The sequence below is a fragment of the Miniopterus natalensis genome, chromosome 14, assembly GCF_054644295.1.
Source record: "Miniopterus natalensis isolate mMinNat1 chromosome 14, mMinNat1.hap1, whole genome shotgun sequence".
Taxonomy (NCBI): Eukaryota; Metazoa; Chordata; class Mammalia; order Chiroptera; family Miniopteridae; genus Miniopterus; species Miniopterus natalensis.
Window position 1 is genome coordinate 22,349,971 of NC_142094.1, and position 20,519 is coordinate 22,370,489.

Consider the following 20,519-nt stretch of genomic DNA (forward strand, 5'->3'; position numbering starts at 1 on the left):
AGTAATGGGGACACTTAGAGAAGAGAGAAACAACATCTATAGCATTCCTGCTACATTCCTGCCAGATACTTTGTTAGTTCATTTAGTACTTTATATTACATATGCTTTTCCTGACATCCCTGCTAGGTGGATAATGATACCTCCATTTTACAGATGAAGAAACTGAGGCTCAAGGAACTTACATGACTTAGATGAGCTTAATTTCTTAGCCTTTGTGCTTTCAATGTCTCCCTGCTGCCATATGTATAAAGCAGCTTTATTGAGATATAATTCACATACCCTACAATTCAATCATTTAAAGTATACAATTTAGTGGTTTTAGTATATTCATAGTTGTGCAACTATCACCATGATCAAATTTTAGAAAATTTGCATTACCCCCACAAAGAAACCTTCACCCCTTAGTTTCCATCCCACAGTCCTCCCATGTCCTCAAGCCTTAGGTAACCACTAATCTACTTTCTGTATATTTGCCTATTCTGGACATTTCATATAAATCGCCTCATATAACATATGGTCTTTTGTGACTGGCTTATTTCACTTAGCTTGTTTTCAAGGTCCTTCAGTGTCACAGCACGTTTTGGTACTTCATTTCTTTTAATTATTAAACATTTCCCTTTTTATGGAGATAATACATTTTGCTTATCCATTTAGCAGTTGATGGGCATTTGAGCTGTTTCCATGTTTTGGCTGTTATGAGTAATGCTGCTGTGAGCATTCACGTGTCATGCGTTTTTGTGTGGACACCTTGTGTTCCATTTCTCTCGGGTATACACTAGGAGCAGAATTGCTAGTCATATGGTAATTCTCGAGGAACTGCCAGATGAGTCTCCACACAGCCTCCTTGCTGCCTCTGTAAAGGCTTACTTACCTTCAGAATGGCAGCACTGGGAAGAAGGTCAAGGCACAAAGTCTATGTTACTTGCCTGTTTTCAAAGAAGTAGACTGTTATAAAATACTCGTAGGACTATAGCTTCACTCTTGAGTCTGCTGATTCCATAAGGACTCGCGGGCTTTGCAGGGCCGCAAGGGCATTGCCATGAATGCTGGTTGTCACTGTGCCAGCAGAGCTCCACCTTCCACATTCTGGCTAGTAGGCTGTGGTAATAGAGAAGGTGCTGGAATAAACCCTGCGGTTCAGAGTACAAGGTAGGGACAACTGTGATTAAGGGTGATGAAGGCTCTTGGAAGAGGGAGGGCAGAGTTTCAAGCCTGGCACAGAGGGGAGAACAGGTCGGGTCCACGTGGTTTAGGGCAAGTCCTTGGGCAGTTTTGGCTGCTGACTCTGGTCTGTCTTTGTTCTTTGCCTGTAGATCTGGCCGAGTGCAAGCTGGTTTCTTTCCCCATCGGCATCTACAAGGTCCTGCGGAATGTCACCGACGAGATCCACCTCATCACTCTGGCCAACAACGAGCTTAAGTCCCTCACCAGCAAGTTCATGACCACATTCTGTCAGCTCCGAGGTAGGCCATGTCAGCTCAGGCCAGGGGGCATGGCCAACCCTTGTCCTCAGGCTCTGACCTATTGGGAATGTAACTAGGGCCAGTCCTATCAGCTGGACCTGGGACGTCATTCCCATGGGGAGGCTTTGACCTAGGAGCACTGGGTCCTTCCTGAAGCCTGGAAATCTTCAGGAAGATGGACCTGTGTCCTTCCTGAAGCCTGGAAATCTCTCTTACTTCTGCCTAGCTGGCTGTGAATCCGATTGGCTAATGGTCCAGGGTGTGGGTCCTGGAGTTGTTCTCTTATTCTGAACAGACCAGCTGGGTGTTTGGGGTCCTGAGGTCCAGGAGAAGTATCTCTTGGTAGACTGAACAAGCCCCTTGCTGACCCCCCAATCTGGCCTTATTCTCTTGTGCTGCTGTCTCAGTTCAGGAGTGAAAGATTCCAGAATGCTGGTGTTTCATCTGCTGGGCGCACACAGCAAGTGGATAAGGGGGCTTGGCAGAGAGATGGGCAGGAGGTCAGCAGGTGGGCATTTTAGATTCTTTTGAAATGGCTCCTCTGATGGACAAGTGCCTGTTCCCCTTTCCACAGAGCAGCCCCTCCATCCTTCTGCAAGAGTTCATTGCTACTCAGCCACCCATGGGATGGAGCTGTGACCTGGGCACTTGGCATATGTTTGTGAAATGGTGGAGCAGGAGAGGTAGGGAGAGCGTAGGAGGCATAGCCTTCCTGCCTTCTAGAATTCTCTATCTGGTAGAGGCATGGAAAGGGTCTAAGAGCCTGTTTAGAGAAACCAGTATGTAAAATGCTGATGGGACAGGAGGAACTTGAGCAAGCATACCTCATACAGCTGATTTTAGGCTGCCTAGAGGAGGTTTGGGCATTGGGCAGAGCCCAGAGGGGAGAGGGAGGCATGAATTGGCAAACCCGGTCAGTTGAGAGACAGGAAGCAGCTTATACAATGACTCAGGAAGAAGGTACAGGCAGGACCTGGAGAGACCACCAGCTAGATACAAACACAAGGGCAAGGAAGGGGGATTGGTCTGTACTCGTTTCTTAGTGAAGCTCACAGGGCTTATATTTTTACATAATATGAAAGCAATAAAACACTAGATTTAGCCCCAGGGCCCACCAGTTGGGAGAATCTCCCATAAATATTAGAGCTGTCTCTGTCTCCTCATTTTAGGGATGGAGAAGGAAGGTCAGGGAGAGAAGGGACTTGTCCGGTTCTCAGAGCAATACACCCTGGTTGCCCACCTCACAGGCCAGGGCTGCCTCTCCATGATACCTGCATTAGCGCCAGGGTCCCCCAGAGCCGTATCTAGCCGATGGAATTGGATGTTTGCTTTTCAGAGGAGAATGGAGTGATAGAAAATGAATGGTGAGGGTTGGCGGAACCCCTGGGAAGGGCACAGGCAGGGGGGCTTCCTTTAGGTGAGAGGAGTTCACTTGTGCTTTCCTTCCTTCACCCTCCCCTTGAGCACCTGCTGTGTTCCAGACCTGCCGGAGGCTCAGAAACAAAGGCCATTAGACCAGATCTCCCACTGAAGGAGCCCAGGGTGCGGAACAGACTCGTCAACACCACTGAGTGCTGTGATACTAGTGTGGACAAAACACTGGGGCTGCTGGGAAGAGGAACGAGTTCTTCCCGAGAGTGGTGTGGGCAGTGGGGTGGGCATGGAATCAAGGGCTTTCAAAGGGTTTGACATTTGGCAGCACCTCCAAGGATGGGTAAGCAGGCCCTCTTCCCCGGGAGACCACGAAGGGTGTGAAAGAAATGTGCTTAGAGCCCCGTGGAGTCGTGCTTCGGCCCTGGAAATGTACTCATCATGATACCCTTTTGGCCAGAAGCCTGTTGAAGGATATAGTTTGAACTCCCTCCTGTGCTGCTGTGGCGTTTGGATTACAAAGGGCAGGCTCTGGTATGCCCAGCAGGGAGAGGCTGGGCTCCCACAGAGATAGCTCTGGGCCCCTGTCTTTGTGATTTCTGTTTCAAATAGAAACCCCTCACCTTTTCTGTGTGAAGAAGAGGACTGAATAGGATTTGCTCAGCAATTCATAGCCTTCCAGGGTCCTCTTCTGGGTTCTTGACAGAGGAGGGGGTTACTTTGGTGTTGGGGAGAGAGCCATCTGTGGATTCCCTGCCTGCCGAGTTGTCTTCTGTGGGTGCTGCTGGGTTCATGGCCCCCTCAGACCAGGGTCATCTTTAAATGATTCCATCCCCTTGATGTCCTTTACCCATTTTATGGCTGGAAAAATCAAAACCTGGGAAGGACAGTGGCACAAATGGAATCAGTCCAAAGGGCAAGTGGATTGTAATGTCCGGCTGTGGCTCTTTTGTCCCCTCTTTTTCTGTGTTCCCATATCCCCACTTTCTCTCCATGCAAATCATTCAGCTCTTTTTAAAAAAATCTTTTAAATTAATTTTTAGAGAAAGGAAGAGGGAGAGAGAGAGAAAGAGAAACATCAATGTGAGAGAGAAACATAGATTGGTTGCCTCAGGTACACGCCCCAACCAGGGACCAAACTCGTAACCTAGGTGCCCTGACCAGGAATCGAACTCACCACCTTTTGAACGGCGCTTCAATCAAGTGAGCCACACTGGCTAAGGCTCATTCAGCTCTTCTTACTGAGTGTGTCCTGGGCTTGCCAGGCCAGAGGTGTGTGAGGCACACCTGCAGAAGTGAACAAAGACCACCCAAAGGAGAACTGCCAGGGGCTGTTCATTTAGAGCTGCTCTAACAAGGGAGTCAGCCACTGTACTTACATTTGGCAGAGACTCAAAGGCAGGCAGCAGAGTGGGAAAGTTTTATAGTGGAGGAAGGGAAGACTCCAGTGTGCCCTGGTTTGGAGGCCATTGGCCTGGGGAAGCTGGAGGAAGGCCTGCTAGCAGTGGGGCATCCTGTGTGATTGGTTAAGGTGCATATTTGGCTTTCTCTGGCTGGTGCTAAGTTGGAAGTGGGATCAAAAATTAAGGAAACTGTCAGTAATCAAGTCCTGGCCATTTGGGGCCAATTGTTACAGAGGGTATTATTTGGCTTCCTGGATTGTTGGTAGAGATAGCAGTCTGACTTCCTGTGAGTCTGACTTACAGCAGACTAGCTTGGTTTCCTGGGCAGGCTGCTGCAGGATGTGGGTCCTAGTTCTGTTTTCAGAGTTGGTCTGGCCATGGTCCGTGTGTATATTCAGTTTCTCACAGCCTGTCTTTCAGTGCACCTCAGCTCCTCATGAGCACCTGTTCCGGGCCTGGCCATGGCCATGAACAGGTGAGTAATAGCAGGAGAGCCCGGATTCACTGGGTGCATGCTGAGGCTTTTACATGTTATCTCATTCAGTCCTCATAGCACCCGGTATTTGAGAAGGATAAGAAAACTGAGACATAGGTTCACTTGCTTGGACCCGCCCCATACCCAGCCCCAGACTTGGACACAGCCGCGCCATGGAGGAGGAAGACCGGATCCTCATCCATTCCCTGCGCCAGGCCGGCACAGCAGTTCCTCCAGAAATACAGACCCTGCGAGCCTTCACCACTGAGCTGGCTGTAGAAGCTGTTGTCCGCTGTCTGCGTGTGATCAACCCTGCAGTGGGCTCCAGCCTCAGCCCCCTGCTGCCTCTGGCCATGTCCGCCCGTTTCCGCCTGGCCATGAGCCTGGCTCAGGCCTGCATGGACCTGGGCTATCCTTTGGAGCTTGGCTATCAGAACTTCCTCTACCCCAGTGAGCCTGACCTCCGGGACCTACTTCTCTTCTTGGCTGAGCGTCTACCTACCAATGTTGCTGAGGATGCAGACAAGTCTGCAGGTGACTCAGCTATCCTTCTCCAGGCCATTGGGAGCCAAATTCGGGACCAGCTGGCCCTGCCCTGGGTTCCACCCCTCCTTCGCACTCCTAAGTTGCAGCACTTCCAGGGCTCGGCCCCCCAGAATCCTTTCCATGCCAGTAAGCTGGTCATGCCTGAATTGAGGTCCAAAGGAGAGCCCTGGGAGTTCCAGGCAAGTTCCCTGTTACTACCAGCCCCCACCCAGGTGTCTCAGCTTGCTGGGAGGATGGCCTCACTCCTTGAATGCCATGCCATCCAGCTGTGTCAGCACAGAGGCTGGGACCACCCCGGGGACAAGGACTGGGTCCACCGGGCATCCCACCTCCCCACACAGGAGAATATTTGGGCTCAGCGGCAGCAGCTGCAGAAGCACCTGGCTGAGCATCTGCGTCAGACCTGTGGCCATCCGGGGCCCCTCCAACAAGCCCGAGACTTGGGAGAGCTGCTGCAGGCCTGGGGTGCTGGGACCAGGACTGGTGCTTCCAAGTGCTCCCTCTTCACACATTCAGAGAAGTTCACCTTCCATCTGGAGCCCGAGGCCCAGGTAGCACAGATATCTGATGTGCCAGTCACCTCCAGGTGGCCTGAACAGGACGCGTGGACAGCTCAAGAGCAGGAGCTGGAGGCCCTTTGGGAACAGCTAGAGAAAGTGAACCACAACATTGAAGAGGTTGAAGCCAGCATGAAGACGCTGGGAATCAGCCTTGTGCAGGTGGAGACCAAGTGTCGGCAGACTGAGCTCAGCACAGTGGAGAGGGAGCAAGCCCTGCGCCTGAAGAGCTGGGCAGTGGAGCTGCTGCCAGATGGCGCTGCCAACGTTGCCAAACTCCAGCTCATGGAAGAGAGTGGTGTACAGCGGGTCATCCATTTGGCAGGCCAGTGGGAAAAGCACCGGGTCTGACTCCTTGCTGAGTACCGCCACCTCCAAAAGCTCCAGGGTTGCAGAGAGCTGGAATATTTTCGACGGCTGGCAGAGATCCAGAAGCTGCACCAGAGTGTTCAGGCAGCTGCTGAGGAGGCCCGCAGGAAGGAGGAGATCTATAAGCAGCTGGCATCTGAGCTGGAGACCCTGCCCAGAGCTGTGTCCCGGCTGGCCTGTACCCAGCGCATCCTGGAGATTTTGGGCAACATCCGGAAGCAGAAGGAAGAGATCACTAAGATCTTGTCTGACACAAAGCAGCTTCAGAAGGAAATCAGCTCCCTGTCTGAGAAGCTGGGACGGGCATTTGTAGTTACCGATGAGCTTGTGTTCAAGGATGCCAAGAAAGATGATGCAGTTCGGAAGACCTACAAGTATCTAGCTACCTTGCATGAGAACTGCATCCAGCTCATCCAGACCATCGAGGACACAGGCACCATCATGTGGGAGGTTCGAGACCTTGAGGAGCAGATCGAGATGGAGATGGGCAAGACGACCCTCAGCAACCTGGAGAAGATCCAGGAAGACTACTGGGCCCTTCGCCAGGAAAACGCTGGCGTCCTGGGGTGTGTCCGTGAGACCTGAGGGGCCCCCAGCAGAAGTCTCCCCCACCTCATGCTTCAGGGATTTGGGGTGTTGGAGGCGATGGCCATGCATTTGCCCTAGCTGTTCCATATGTTTTCTGGCTAGTCCCTCCTGCTGTGGTGACTCCTCACCTGACCCCAAGCCTTATCTGGGGTGAACATCCAGAGACTGAGAGCTTCGCTGCAGTTTATTGGGGATAGTACTTGGGTTTGGGGCCTCGGATCCAAAATAAATGAGGGACTCTGTCCAAAAAAGAAAAGAAAACTGAGACCTAGACATGGTCCTTGAGGAGCTCCTGGTTTCTCAGGGGAGTCTGGTGGGTAAGCAGACAACCACGTTATAGTGTGAGGGTGACGCAGCAGACATTTGCTCAAAGTTCCATGTTCTTCACCCACCTCCTACTTTGCTTCAGCCCACTAGGTTGCTTTTTTTAGCTGCTAACACTTAGTAGAAGAAGGGGGAGAAAAGGAGGATACAGTGCTGGGAAAGGGGCCGACAGTGAAGCTTTGCAGCAGTCAGTTGGGCATTGACATCTTGGTTTTAGTCTGGATTGGGCATATCTACTCTGATGGGATGCATTTTCTGGTTCCCTCAGCATAGTTTGCCACTGAAATAGTGGGCCTGGGAGGGTCCATCTCACTTGAGTATACACAGGGCATCTCCCAGTTGCCAGTGACCGAGAGTTCCTACCTGATGCCAAGGTGATAAGGCTGTGGCCTTCTGCATCAGTTTTTGCCATTAGTCCTCAAGGGCATCTGGCCCCTGGGGTTAACCTGGCTGACCTCAGTGAGGAAAAGGCCAAGCTGTTCATGACACCTGCATGTATGCTTGCAGACAGTGGGTCAGCCCTCCCTAGCAGAGAATTAAAGGAACCCAAGTGTCATCTCCTTCAGCATACTTTGGATAGAATCCCAGCAATAGGGCTGCCAAGGCCAGTGGGCAAGAGCATTTTCAAGCAGGTAGTATAGACTATGAAGTCATCAAGCACTGATGTCACCTTGAGCCTGGGGCCCACCAGGAGGTGAAGAGCAATTTTTCCTGTGATCAGACTGAACCAGGACCCACAAGATGAGAGGCTGGGTCGTTTGGTGTTTAAAGCACAGACACCAAATTCAAGCCCAGTATCACATTCTCCACTTACCCATAGATCCATGCTCTGTACTGATCTTACTCTCTGACCCTCGGCTGTGGCTAGGTGCAGCCATTGGGGAGCCCAGCAGGAGGTCAGAGGGAGAGCGAAGAGAAAAGTCAGTGAATTTATTCTCACCATCTCCCTGTGAGGTCCGCCTTGGCTGGCTGTGTCCAGAGGTCACTTTTCTCAAGGCAGTTTTGACAGGACTCTTTCTGGGTGGTAACAGCTCCCTCCTCTTAACCCTCGGTTACTGCATGTTCCCCTAAAGTTCCCCTACTGCCTCCCACAGCTTTGGCAATGCTTTGTTGCAAATAAACCCTCCTTGAGTTTAATTTGAGTGTGCCAGCTCTTACTGGTTGGGGCCCTGGCTGATGATCTCTGCAACTTATTAGCTCAGTAACCAGTAACCATGAGCAGGTTATTTAACTGCTCTGTGCCTTAGTTTCCCCCTAGGTACAACGGAATGATGCTGCTAATAGTCTACTCCACAGGGCTTTTGTGAAGATTGAATCTGTTAACCGGTGCCCAGCTCTGAAAGCATCTACATTCCCCAGCGCTGTCTAGCGCAGTACCTGGCACATAGTGGTGGGCATTGCCTATTGAGCAGGTGAATGAATGACTTCCTACCACATGGTCAGCAGAATAATGACCTTCCCAAAGATGTCCACATCCTAGTCCTTGGAACCTGTGACTGTGTTACCTTACATGCTAAGAGAGACTTTGCAGATGTGGTTAAGTTAAGGACCTTGAAGCCAGGAGATATCTTCGATTGAGTGGGTGAGTCCAGTGTCATCACAGGGTTCCTGTGAGGAGGTAGGAGGGCCAGAGTCAGAGAAGCTGATGTCACAACTCCAGCAGAGACTGGAATGATGTGGCTCCAAAGCTCCAGAGGCTAGAGAAGTCAAGGAATGGATTCTCCATTAGAACCTCCAGAAGGTACACAGCTCTGCTGATATTGTCTCCTTTTATTAGATGAGGAAACTGAGGCAGAGAGTAACTTGCCCGAGGTCACATAGTGAGAAAAAAGGGGTCGGAACTGTGAGTCCAGATCCACAGAGCTCCTTTATAACCACTAATAGGAGTAGAGGGTATGTACTCTTTTGCAACTTGCCTTTTTTACTTAGCAATACATTTTAGAAATTGATCCATGTTGGGACAGTGACAACTGCTATATTCTTTTCATGAGGTCAGAATGGTTAGCACTGGATTTTAGTTTCTTCTGGACCCAATTAGAACAATTTTTGCACCCCTTTCCTCTGTCCACCCAAGGAGTGGGTGTGGCGTTTGGAAATTTCATTCCTGTCTCCTCGCTTCTTTGTCCCCTGTGGGCAGCAGCTGTCTTTGTGCGGAGCATGGGCCATTTGAAGGACACTTACTGTCACACCACACTAAGTGTGGCTGACCCTGCCCTGCAGAGGTTCCTTGTAGGCAGGAACATCATTGCTCATCGATGTGGATGTGGCAGCCAAGGCACTGATGGATGCTCAGTGGACAGGTATTTTTGGAGTTGGTGCGTTCCCGTGCTGCCTGGCTACATAATTATGGCCGACCAGCCTCATCAGTTCCTTAGTGGAGTCAGCAGGCCTCCTTTCTCCTCTGGGGTACAGTCAGAGGCCTCTGAGTCAGCCTTGGCAGTTTTCCAAGATAAGGATGATTCGGAAGTAATAAGAAGAACTTGGGGAAGGAGAGGTCCATTTAACAGACACCGGAAACCATAGTTCAGAAGGGATAATAAATAAGGGAATATCATGATGGGCTGCTCTCAGGTTGGGGACAGTCTTGGGAGTAGGATGGAGTAGGGTCTTCTCCCAGAGCCCCTGTCAATCCCGTGGAGCCCACATTGTTCGACTCTGAACCCTGGTGTAAGAGAGCAGGAAGAAACATCTGGAGGCCCCCTAATGCTGCCCCCTGGGACCAGAGGACCTCAGCCTTCTCTTTCCAAGAGAGAATGTGGCAAGACCCTGGGCATTGTGCGGGAGGCAGCCTAATCGATGTGTCTCACATTGATGGTCCCCCCACCCCCAACCCTCCACTGTCTTGGAAAACAATGGGAAAAAATATTCTCGGGTGAAGATTAAAAAATGAGGAAGAATGTGCTGTGCCCCTAGGGGTGAGACGCAAAGCTAGATGCGGCTGCACCTGTGTTTAGCTGGAAGCTCAGCACATCAGCCCATCAGGTGGCTGGGCTGTTGGCCACTTTTTTGTTCTTTTCCTGAAGTGGAAACATCAGAGAAAACCTCAGGTGCCTAGATTGGGGTGATATAAAGTCCCAGGATCCTGTTCAGTAAGACTGGGACTTTGACAGGTCCATATGGGGGCATGTATCAGGGAACCTACTTTTTTTGCCTTCCCCTGGTGAGAGGGCCTGGAAGCAGTTCCATGGTTTGGTTTCCACTCAAAACCTACCAGGTCTATTATGCACTAATAAATTTTTGACAACTTAGAAGAAATGGAGCAGTTCCTTAAAAATCACAAACCAGCAAACTCAAGCAAGGTGAAATAGTATAACCATAAAATAAATTGAATTCATGAATACAAAGACCCCAAACAAAGAAATGTTTAGGCCCAGATGATTTTATTGGAGAATTCTGTAAAACTCTTAAACAAGAATGTCAATTTTACATAGTCTCTTCCAGAAAATTCTATAAAAGAGAAGGGTATACTTTCCAGCCTATGCTACAGAGCCAGTATTACTTGGATTTCAAATCCAGATATGAACAAGACAAAAAGAAAAAAAACTACAGACCAATATCTCACATGAACTAAGACAAAATTTGCAGCAAAATATCAGCAATCAAATCCAGCAATGTGTGAAAAGGATTCTATGACATGACCAAGGGGGATTTATCTATTTTTTTCAGATATGCAAGGCTGGCTCAACATTTTAAAATCAACCAGTATTATCTATCATATCTGTTGACAAAAAAAAAAAAAGCATTTGACAAACTCCCAGCACCCATTTATGATTTAAAAAAACACCTCTCCTGGCTGGTTTTGCTCAATGGTTAGAGCATCGGCCCATGGACTGAAGGGTACTGGGTTCAGTTCTGCCCAAGGGCAGGTACCTTGGTTGCAGGCTCTATCCCTGGCCCAGCGGGGGCATGTGCAGGGGCAACCAATTAATGTGTCTGTTTCACGTTGATGCCCTCACCCCCAGCCTTCCACCCTCTTGGAAACGCAAGGGAAAAAATATCCTTGGTGAGGATTAAAAAATAAAAAACACTTCTCAGCAAACTAGGAATACCGGGGAAGTGCCTCAATTTGGTAAAGATCATCTATAAAAACCCCACAGCAAACATTGAACTTGATAAAATGCTTTATTTGTAAGATTGCAAACAGGCAAAGATATCTGCCCTCATTTTGAAAGTTCTAACCACTGCAATAAAATACGGAAATTAAGGGCGTATAGATAGAAAATGAAATAAAACTGTCTCTATTTGCAGATATGATATGATTGTCTACATAGAAAACCCCAAGGAATCTACAAAAAGAAACAAACAAAACAACCCTCCTAGCTCAGCAAGTTCCTAGGCTATAAGATCAATGCAAACCTTAGACTAGGTCATGCATGCTCATCCTCAGAATACTTTTCTTGGCTTCCTATCTCACTAAGAGTAAACCCACTATCTTCCCAAGGTCTCCTGCATAATTTCGTTCCTGCCTCATTTCTACCACTTTTCCTCTCTCATTTCCCACTGTGTTAGGTAGTAATGGATTCTGTGAAAGTAAACACTGCAGGGGAAGGGGACAGAAACAATGGGAGAGGATCCTACTTTAGATAGGGTGACATTTGAGCAAAGACATAAAGTGACATAGCAAGCCTTGTAAATACATTGGTAAAGAACATTCTAGACAGGGAGCTGCAAGTGCCAGGACCCCAACTCAGCAGCATGCTAGGAGTGTTCGAGGAAATGCTGCCTGGCAAAGGCACGTTTGGGAAGCACTGGACTAGAAGTTCCCCAGCATCCCTTCCAACACTGACCTTGTAACTGTGACCTTGACCGGGAGGTTTTCTGGCTTAAGGCATTGTTGTCTAAGGACCTGGCTGCTGGAGGGGTCCTGGGTTTGTGTGGGGTGAGCAGGGGTTCTGCTGATGGAGCCTTGTCTTCAGGATGTGCTTCAGATGGGCGCAAGAGGCAGGCCAGGCTTCCTGAATTATCTGTCTCCTGGGGAGGGGGGAGAGTCATCATTTACGAAATATTTGCTGAGTGACTACAAGCTGCCCCTTGGGGCTGGATGTAAGGAGCAAGGATGAATCAGATATGGTCCCCATCGGCCACAGCCCCAGGGGGCCTGCAGTGGGCTCCCACTCCAGTGTGTGGGTCCAGAGGGCCCTTGGGCAGGGCTCTGCTCTTACTGTGGAACCCTGGAGGGGTGGTTGAGACCTCAGAGCAGCTTACCTCCCACAACCCTGGGGTGCCTTGCGGAGGATGCAGGGAGGCGAATGGGCTGGCCACAAAGCTGGTGGGTCCGGTGCAAAATGAAAATGCAGGACCCTTGTTCACAAAGAAGGAGAAAAGTACTGTTAAAGGTACGTGAAAAGCTTTTTCCTTTCCTCCATGGTCTCTCAATGTGTCACGGTGATTTTCATTTGTTATTTAATGTCCTTCTAAGTTAGGAAAATACTGAAATTTTAAATTATTAGTATGAATTTTACCATTCATCTTTATATTGTACAATGCCAGTTTAAAATGCAAATATCAGAGCATTTGACTCATATATGGAATTATAATTATGCCATTTGGATTTCGCGGCTCGTTTCCAGAGGGGCCTCAAGTGGGCCAGAAGGACAAACTCCAGGCAGACTCAGGAAGGTTGGAAGGAGGAAGAAGGAAGTGCCGACTCTCACAAGTGCCTGGGTCCCCTGCAGCCCTCCATGATGAAGGGCACGTGTGCACATACCCTCAAGCCTGACACTTCACACCACATGCTACGTTACCACACTTCACCCTGGCCAGGGGTGGGATCTGGGGAGGTCCAGCCAGGTACCCCAAGGATCTTTAAACCCTTGCCTCAGGATGTGCTCAGTACCCAAGGCCAGGGTAAGCGAGAGGCTTCCTCCTGCGAAGACTCAGCCTCCAGCTGCCGCCTACCAGAGACACTTTGGGGCTGCCAGGCCAGGGGCAAGGAGTACCAGGGGACAGCTGTCACCGTGCTGTACCCCAAGACACCATGGGCACAAGTGCTGACTGACCCTCCCTGTGCCCAGGTCCCTTTCAGGGATAGAGGGCTGCAACAGTTGCAGAACAAGGGTGAGTAGGGGGAGCCCAGCATGCCCTGGGGGACAGGAGAGCAGGCTGCCGAGAACCCACCCTGGGGAGGTGGTGGTATTCAGGACCCAGTGTATGAGCTGAGACTCCATGACCCCCACTCTACTTACAAAACAGATTCAGAGATAAAATTATTAAGACTTTGTTAGTACATGGAGACCCTGAGAAAAGCCCAGAGGCTGAAAATCTGTCTTCGTAAGCAGAGGGCAGGGAAAGACCAAAGAAAGAGGCTGGCCACTCCAGTCTGGTAATAGAGTTTATTAAGGTAAACACATACAAGGCATGTCTTGGGTGGCTTAGACTGAATCGATCCCTGTGCCACTGGTTGGTGTCAAAGAGTTATAGGGAGTAGAGCAGGGGACGAGTCACAGGTACTAGTTCATGACACTACCAGGTACGGGAAATTGCTTCACTTGCTTGACCAGGTCAGGACAACGGCCTGTCCCAGGAACCTGCACATAGCAGGAGGCAAGGGAGGAGTGCTGATTTATGTGAGAATGAACACCAGTTACAATCAGACAATCTCCAGGGGGAGTTTGCAGAAAGCAACCGCTGTTATGGCCCAGGTCCAGCTTGCCACAGACTTTCAGGATGGTAGCCCAGAACATTCATCCCCACGTGCGAGCCCTTGTGAACCTGGGACCCTGTGTGACCGTGTTGGTCACAGGCCCATGAAGCCAGCCTTGGGGAGAAGAGCTGAGGTCATTCTTTGGGTCACTTGGCATTTCTGAGCCTGTTTCCTTTTTGTCAGACAAGGTGGGGAGGCTTACCTGTCATTTAACAGAGGAGGGCTTCTGTAATGTCACATGGGGACGGAGCCTGGGAAACCTGTAGAACCCCAGGCCCCTGTAAGTGCTCTCATGGCGGTTCTGCTTCCCTGTCTCCCCCATCCTCCTGCTGTCAGCTGGCTTCCTCTGCTTCCTTAGGTTCCTCCCTGATGTTTATTGAGCACCTGCTGTGTGCCAGACATTGTGCAAAGCACTTTGCAGACACGTAGTGTTCACAGCAGCCCTAAGCTGTGATAACAGTAGCACATATGAAGGCTTCCTCTGTACCAGGCACCAAGCCAAGTGCTCTTCCCGTGTTGACAGATGTAACCCTCCGACAACCCTGTGAGACAGGCACTGTTAGTCCCTGTCTTCAAGTGAGACCTAATGGGGTTAGATAACTGAGCGAACAAGTTGTAGGTGGTACAGTTGAACTCGGGCAGTGGAGGCCCAGGTGCTGCACAGTTACACCCGGCCTTGTGCCTTGACTCCTGGTTTCTGCCCCTCAGCCCTTCCCCTTGCCCAGGGCCCCTTGGGCGCCCCAGCTTCTCTCCGTAGGACACGGCATTTCCGCTTCAGCCTCCCCCGCCCCCAGCCTTGCCTTGGCCAGGTTCCCAAGAGGGGACTCCCACCAGTCCAGCTCACCTCCTCACACTGGTTCCTGTGTAGGTTGCTGCTCAGTGTTTGGAGTAGCTGCTCCAGGAGCAGGAACCCATCCGGACTCATCGGGGCAGCTGTGGCCAGGTCCGGGAGCAGGGGCATGTGACACAGAAAGAACTTGCTGCCCTCTGGCTCCTTTGGCAGGAGGGCAGTGTTCAGTGGTGTCCCTCGGATGGGCTGTGGGCATGGAGAGCCTGGGGCTTCCCATTCTGACCTATCCCATCAAGGTCTGGAGTCGAGACCTCTTCTGAGGGAGGAGCCAACATGTCCTTGACCACCATCTAGGCTTGGAAGGTCAGGAGAGCCTTCCACTCCAAAGCCAGACGCAGGGAGCCCAGCTGGAAACGAGCACCCAGCCAGCGTGGGAGTTACCCCTCCTTGCCTAAACAAACGTGGAATCAGACCCTGGGTCTGGAGGACTTCCTCCGCGCCTAGGGCTTCCTTGCTGCCGCCCTGGCCGGGCAGCTGGCAGCAGTCTCTAGGTTGCTTTCCTCCTCAACCTCCCTTCTCTTCCTCCCTCCACATGGCAGAGCTGCGCCTGGAAGGGAACTTCCTGCACCGCCTCCCCAACGAGGTCAGTGCCCTGCAGCACCTCAAGGCCATCGACCTGTCTCGGAACCAGTTCCACGACTTCCCCGAGCAGCTCACCACACTGCCTGCGCTGGAGACCATCAACCTGGAGGAGAATGAGATCGTGGGTGAGTGGGCACAGCCCTCGGGCCCTGCGCTGCCTCTGTCGGCCCCGCCCTCCTCTGCGCTCTCCCAAGCGAAGCTCAAGGCATGGGAGGGCTGTGGAGTCTCTTTCACAGACATGAGGGCAGGGCTGGGCTTCCTGGTCTGAAATCGCTGCTCACAGGGCACTGAACCCTTGAAGGTAACCATTATGAGGCCACCTGCCAGGGCCTGGACTGGACACTGGCTTTCACCTGGCAGGTAAAAGGCCTCAGCATTCCCCACGGCGAAGCCTGAACTAGCTGGGCCACTCTTGGGCCACAAGCTAACCCTCTCACTGCCAGCCTAGGCTGCCTCTAAGACCCTTCAGCTTGGACCCTCTATACATTTACTCCTACCTGAGTCCCTGGGCTCTCCTTTCCTGGTTTTCACAGTGAGCTTGTCACCATTAATAAGCAGGGACCACTAGGCAAACATGTTGGAACACCCTCTGTGCCTTCCAGTGCAGATGTGCTTCCCCCAGTCTCCAATACCGCCGTCCCTGTCTCTGTCCCGAGTGCTGGAGAGCAGCCCCCATGCTATGACTCAGAGCTCAGCCTTGCAAGGACCTATTCAGGGAATGAGGCATGCAGGACACAGACTCGGATATGGATGCTGATTCAGGCTTTTGGGAAGTGTTCCTTTGTTCACCAGTTGTCATTTTTTGATTGAGCAGCTTGCTGTGTGCCAGGCACTGAGACAGAGATGGGCAAAGCATCCTCCCCCTCCCCCCGTTCTCATGGGGCTTATGGCATGGTCAGTCACACTGGCTGATATTCAATGACCATTTAATTATGCTCTTGTTTAAACCTCACGATAACCATATGAGGCAGGTACTTTTATTCTCCCCAGGTGAGAAAACTGAGGCACAGGGAAGTTAAGTAACTTAGTCAGGGTCATGGGACCTGGGAAGAACCAGGGTTCCAACCCAAGCAGTCTTGATCCAGAACCCCAGCTATTCACAACAGTGCTTTGCATAAGGAGAGAAGATTTTTGCACATAGCCATAGGGAAATAGAAAGCCATATAACTGATTGGAAGGAAACTTTCCTGGGGCGGAGGAAACAGTGTGTGGTAATGAGACAGGATCTCCTAGGCCACATCGGCAATCAGCCTGGTTCCTCACAGCTCCACCTCAGGCGCTGAAGCAGGTGGGCAGCATCCCAGGATGGAAGTGCTGAAGATCGGAGTACACAAACTAGATGTACATTCATATTGTTTGGGCACCTTTACAAAAACCCTGTGCCCAGACCACACCCCATGTCAATTAGAATCTCTGATGTTGGGTTTGGGGCTTGATTTTTTAAAACTCCCAGATGATTCCAATGTACAGATAAGATAGAACCACCGGGTTAGACCAGAACCTCCCATCAACAACCATATTCCATCCCTGAAGAGGCTGTAACCTCCCTTTTCCTCCTGCTCCCAATGGCTGTCGTGTGTGTGTGTGTGTGTGTGTGTGTGTGTGTGTGTGTGTGTGTGTGTGTGTCTGTGTGTGTGTGTCTGTGTGTGTGTGTGTGTGTGTGTCTGTGTGTGTGTCTGTGTGTGTGTGTCTGTGTGTGTGTCTGTGTGTCTGTGTGTCTGTGTGTGTCTGTGTGTGTGTGTCCATGAGAGCTGACAGTTGGCCGGAAGGGTGACAGAGGTGTGTGTTGGGGTGTGTGTGTGTGTGTGTGTGTGTGTCTGTGTGTCTGTGTGTCTGTGTGTGTCTGTGTGTCTGTGTGTCTGTGTGTGTCTGTGTGTGTGTGTCCATGAGAGCTGACAGTTGGCCGGAAGGGTGACAGAGGTGTGTGTTACCAGACAGGGACTGGCCTGGAGTGGGTCTGCCTCCGGCCAGCCTGCAGTGTGTGGGTTCTTGATTTCATGTAGGAAAGATTTCACAAGATGAGTCCAGGTGTGTTTGAGAGTGTTTATTAAAGCTGGGGACAGTGAAACGAAGGAATTAGGGGAGAGCCTAGGAGGTGATCTGCTTTGGCTCCCTAGAAATGTTATAGAAAAGAAGTGAGCTGAGGCAGGGCTGCTGTTAGCTCGCTGGGAAGTCAGAGAAAAAAGAGGCCCTTCAAGATAGGATCAGGGGGTGAGCCTGAATCGAGCTGCCACTGCCCACTGCTCCCCGGTTGCAAGTCTCATGGGGACCCTTAGAGTTTAGAAAGAAATAAAATGTTCACCCTGGGAAGGGGCATGGGCATGCTCTAGAGCTGGGGTGGGGAATGTCCAGCCCATGGGCCATAAATCATTCGGTCTTGCCCTGCCAAGGCAACCTCAGGCAGGACTCAAAATTCAATAAATCTAGGAGCTTTTTTAAATAGCTAATTTGTAAGTTGATAATTTTGTATGGCCCACAAATGATGTTATAAAAATCCAAATTTCCCTTGGCAGAAAAAAGGCTCCCCACCCCTGCTCTAGAGTGAGCCTGCATAAGTCCCTGTCTGGAGGGCTTTTTTTTTAAATCCTCACCTGAGGATGTTTTTTCCATTGCCTTTTAGAGAGTGGAAGCGAGAGGGAGAGATTGATGTGTGAGAGACACATCGATTGGTTGACTCCCGCACGCACTCCCACCTGGGCTGGGGATCCAGCCTGCAACCAAGATACGTGCCCCTGGCAGGAATGGAACCCGGGACCCTTCAGTCCGAGCGCTCATGCTCTAACCAATGAGCAAACCTGGCTGGGGCAATCCTGAAGGCTTTTTATGCTTTTTTTCCTGCAGGCTAGAATCTTAGGGGAAGGTTTTAGTAGAATATTCATCAGCTTTCCAGGTGCATTTTTAATATGCTGATGCATCAAAATGAGTGTGTAGGGGAGTTTTGGATTTTTCTTTGGTCTGTTTTATTGTTTTACTTTTAGCTTAGGTCTGTCTGGCTTTAATGGGGTTTTTGTTATTTGTTCCCAGCTTCATCTGTCTTTGGGTTTAGCTGGTACAAATGGCATTAATTGGGTCTTTGTTCTCTATTTTCCCAGGCAGGGTGATTTAAACTACGTGTTCTCTGGTCAGGGAGGAGGGTATAAACCATTTGCTCTCAAGTGTCCTTGGTCAGGGGAGATAAGGTCTTGGGATTCACAAGGTAGCTGCAAGCTGCCCAAACTGCTTGGTCTTGTTTAATTTTCTTATCTCAGTTTCCCCATTTCCTTGCCCAGGGATTTTCCTAGCTTCTTACTACCCTGCCACATGTAGACTTGCCTCTCTCCCTCAGGATTCCTTTTTCCACTGACCCTACTGTCCCCTCCATCCTGGGCACAATGCTCTGCTGCCCCAGGGCCCACAAAACCTCCTCTCTTGGTCTTCCTATAGCACAGCCTGCTCACCTGGCATTTTCAGAAGGAAATTTATCAGTAAGTCAAAGGCAGTGGAAACAGAGATTGTAAGTGGGCCAGTTCCCCAAAGTACACGTTTCTGCCAAAGAATCCTTGTTAAGTGGAGAGGAGCTGGCCTGCACTCCAGCACCTTTTACTCGGGAGCCTGAGGTCCTGCCTGGGGGGGTTGGGGGTGACTCAGTTTGGCTCATCAATGGTATGCTGGAGGCATTCACTCAAGTTCAAAGACCTTGCCTTTAACTAATTTTGTTTCCCCAAATCTGGTTTCTCTGGCAGGGTCCTACCTAACTCATTCCCACCTGGTGGTTATTTTAGGAGCTTTTCTTCTCGCTTTTCCAATTGTAAGGGAGGTCTTATTTCTCAGACAATGATCTTAAGCATGAGCAGAAAGAGTGGCAAAGTTGGTAGCAGCCGTAGCTTCCAAGCATGAAGATTTACGAAGGAGCCATTCACACATCCGCCCGCACGCAGCAGAAGTCTTTAGGGGAGGCAATTTCTTTTCCCTCTGCCATGTCCTGTCACCCTTCACTTCTAGACACTGACACATGCACAGCAGATTAGGCAGTTCTAGTCCTCCGTGTGAGTGTTAGATACGGGCCCTCTGCCAGTGACCAGGGAAGGAATGGCAGATAGAAGAGTTAGGGAGGTAGGTACATCTCAGTTACCAAGGCCAATGGGGAGGAGTGTATCTATATTGAGGGGATTCAGTTGAGGGGGCTCTTTCCAAAGGGTAGAAAGCACTGCGTAGTGTGGGCTTTCCTCACCCCCTTCCAGGCATGACCTACTCCTTACTGCAGAGCTCTGAGGCATGGAAAGGGAAGGATACTGCAGAGTCTTCACTAAGGTCAGGGGCTAGGTGTCCAATCATCGTGGAGCTGGAGTGGGCAGGTCCAGGCAGCCTCTGAAAGCCCTGGGGCAGCAGGGTGACTAGAGCTCCTGGTTGACTGAACAGTTCTAGAGAGCTGTTGGACAAGTATCCACACATAGCCTTTGGCAGACCAGTCAACCTGCTCCCGGGCATACATCCAAAGACAGTTCACACCAGCCCTTAAAGACAGGTGGAGGCCACCCGGGTGTCCATCGCTGGCAGAGTAGAGAGGCAGAGTGGGTGGGACCCAGGATGGTGTTTTAGGCAGCAGTCAAAAGCAGACAGATCAGGCATATACAGGGCCTTGTGGGTGGATTGTAAAATACAGTTTAGTCATCAGCACCATTAGTATTGGGCACTGGTACCCTTCCCCACAGAAAGGAACCGGGACTTCCCGATGGCTGATACCAAGGCTGTGAAGGCTCGAGATGAGTCTTACTGGAAAGTAAGGGAGTGTATCCAAAAACTGCCGGGTGTTCTAAAGTCACAGGAGCCAGATTGAAGGGGCTCCTACTGGCTAAGGCTGGGACAATTTGAGCACCAAGATAATTAAATGCAATAATGAATTATAAGAAACCTAGGCGTCCATATTGATAATAAATGGGTAGATGGGAGAGAAGGGAAGTCCCTTGCTTAGAGTAATGCTAAGGGAGTCAGAAAATCATCATTTTGTAACCAACATGAAGAGCAGATCATGCAAGAATCATCAGTGGATGTTGAATCTTGGGGGTAATGAATGCTAAATGTTGGCAAGGAGCAGGATATTTGCATGCTCTTGTCCCCATGTTTTGTTTCTCCATCCATTGGGGACACTTGGCTATTGTGAGTAGTGCTGCTGTGTACATTTGTGACTGAGTATTTGAGGACCTGTTTGCAGTTCTCTCAGTTCTACCCAGGAGTGGAATTGCTGAGATAAATGGAAACCCTATGTTTAACTTTATTTTTAAGGATGCTTTTCTGCATGTGGTTGTAATGCCCTGGGGGACCCTGATGGTCCACACAGTGCGGACACCAGGGACTGAGCCCATGCGCAG

At 50.4% G+C, this 20,519-nt stretch overlaps 1 protein-coding gene and 1 pseudogene across 9 annotated transcripts in view; both read left to right on the top strand.

Moving 5' to 3' along the window:
- The window catches only part of LRRC20 (leucine rich repeat containing 20), a 51,471-nt gene that overhangs the window by 28,402 nt on the left and 2,550 nt on the right, over nucleotides 1-20,519 (top strand). For all 9 annotated transcript variants that reach the window (XM_016198346.2, XM_016198345.2, XM_016198344.2 and 6 more), the window contains 2 exons: nucleotides 1,314-1,463; nucleotides 15,129-15,296. In XM_016198346.2, coding sequence (XP_016053832.1) covers nucleotides 1,314-1,463; nucleotides 15,129-15,296 — 318 coding nt within the window. The remainder of the gene's footprint in view (nucleotides 1-1,313; nucleotides 1,464-15,128; nucleotides 15,297-20,519) is intronic.
- Nucleotides 3,135-12,859, top strand: LOC107526024 (coiled-coil domain-containing protein 22 pseudogene; annotated as a pseudogene).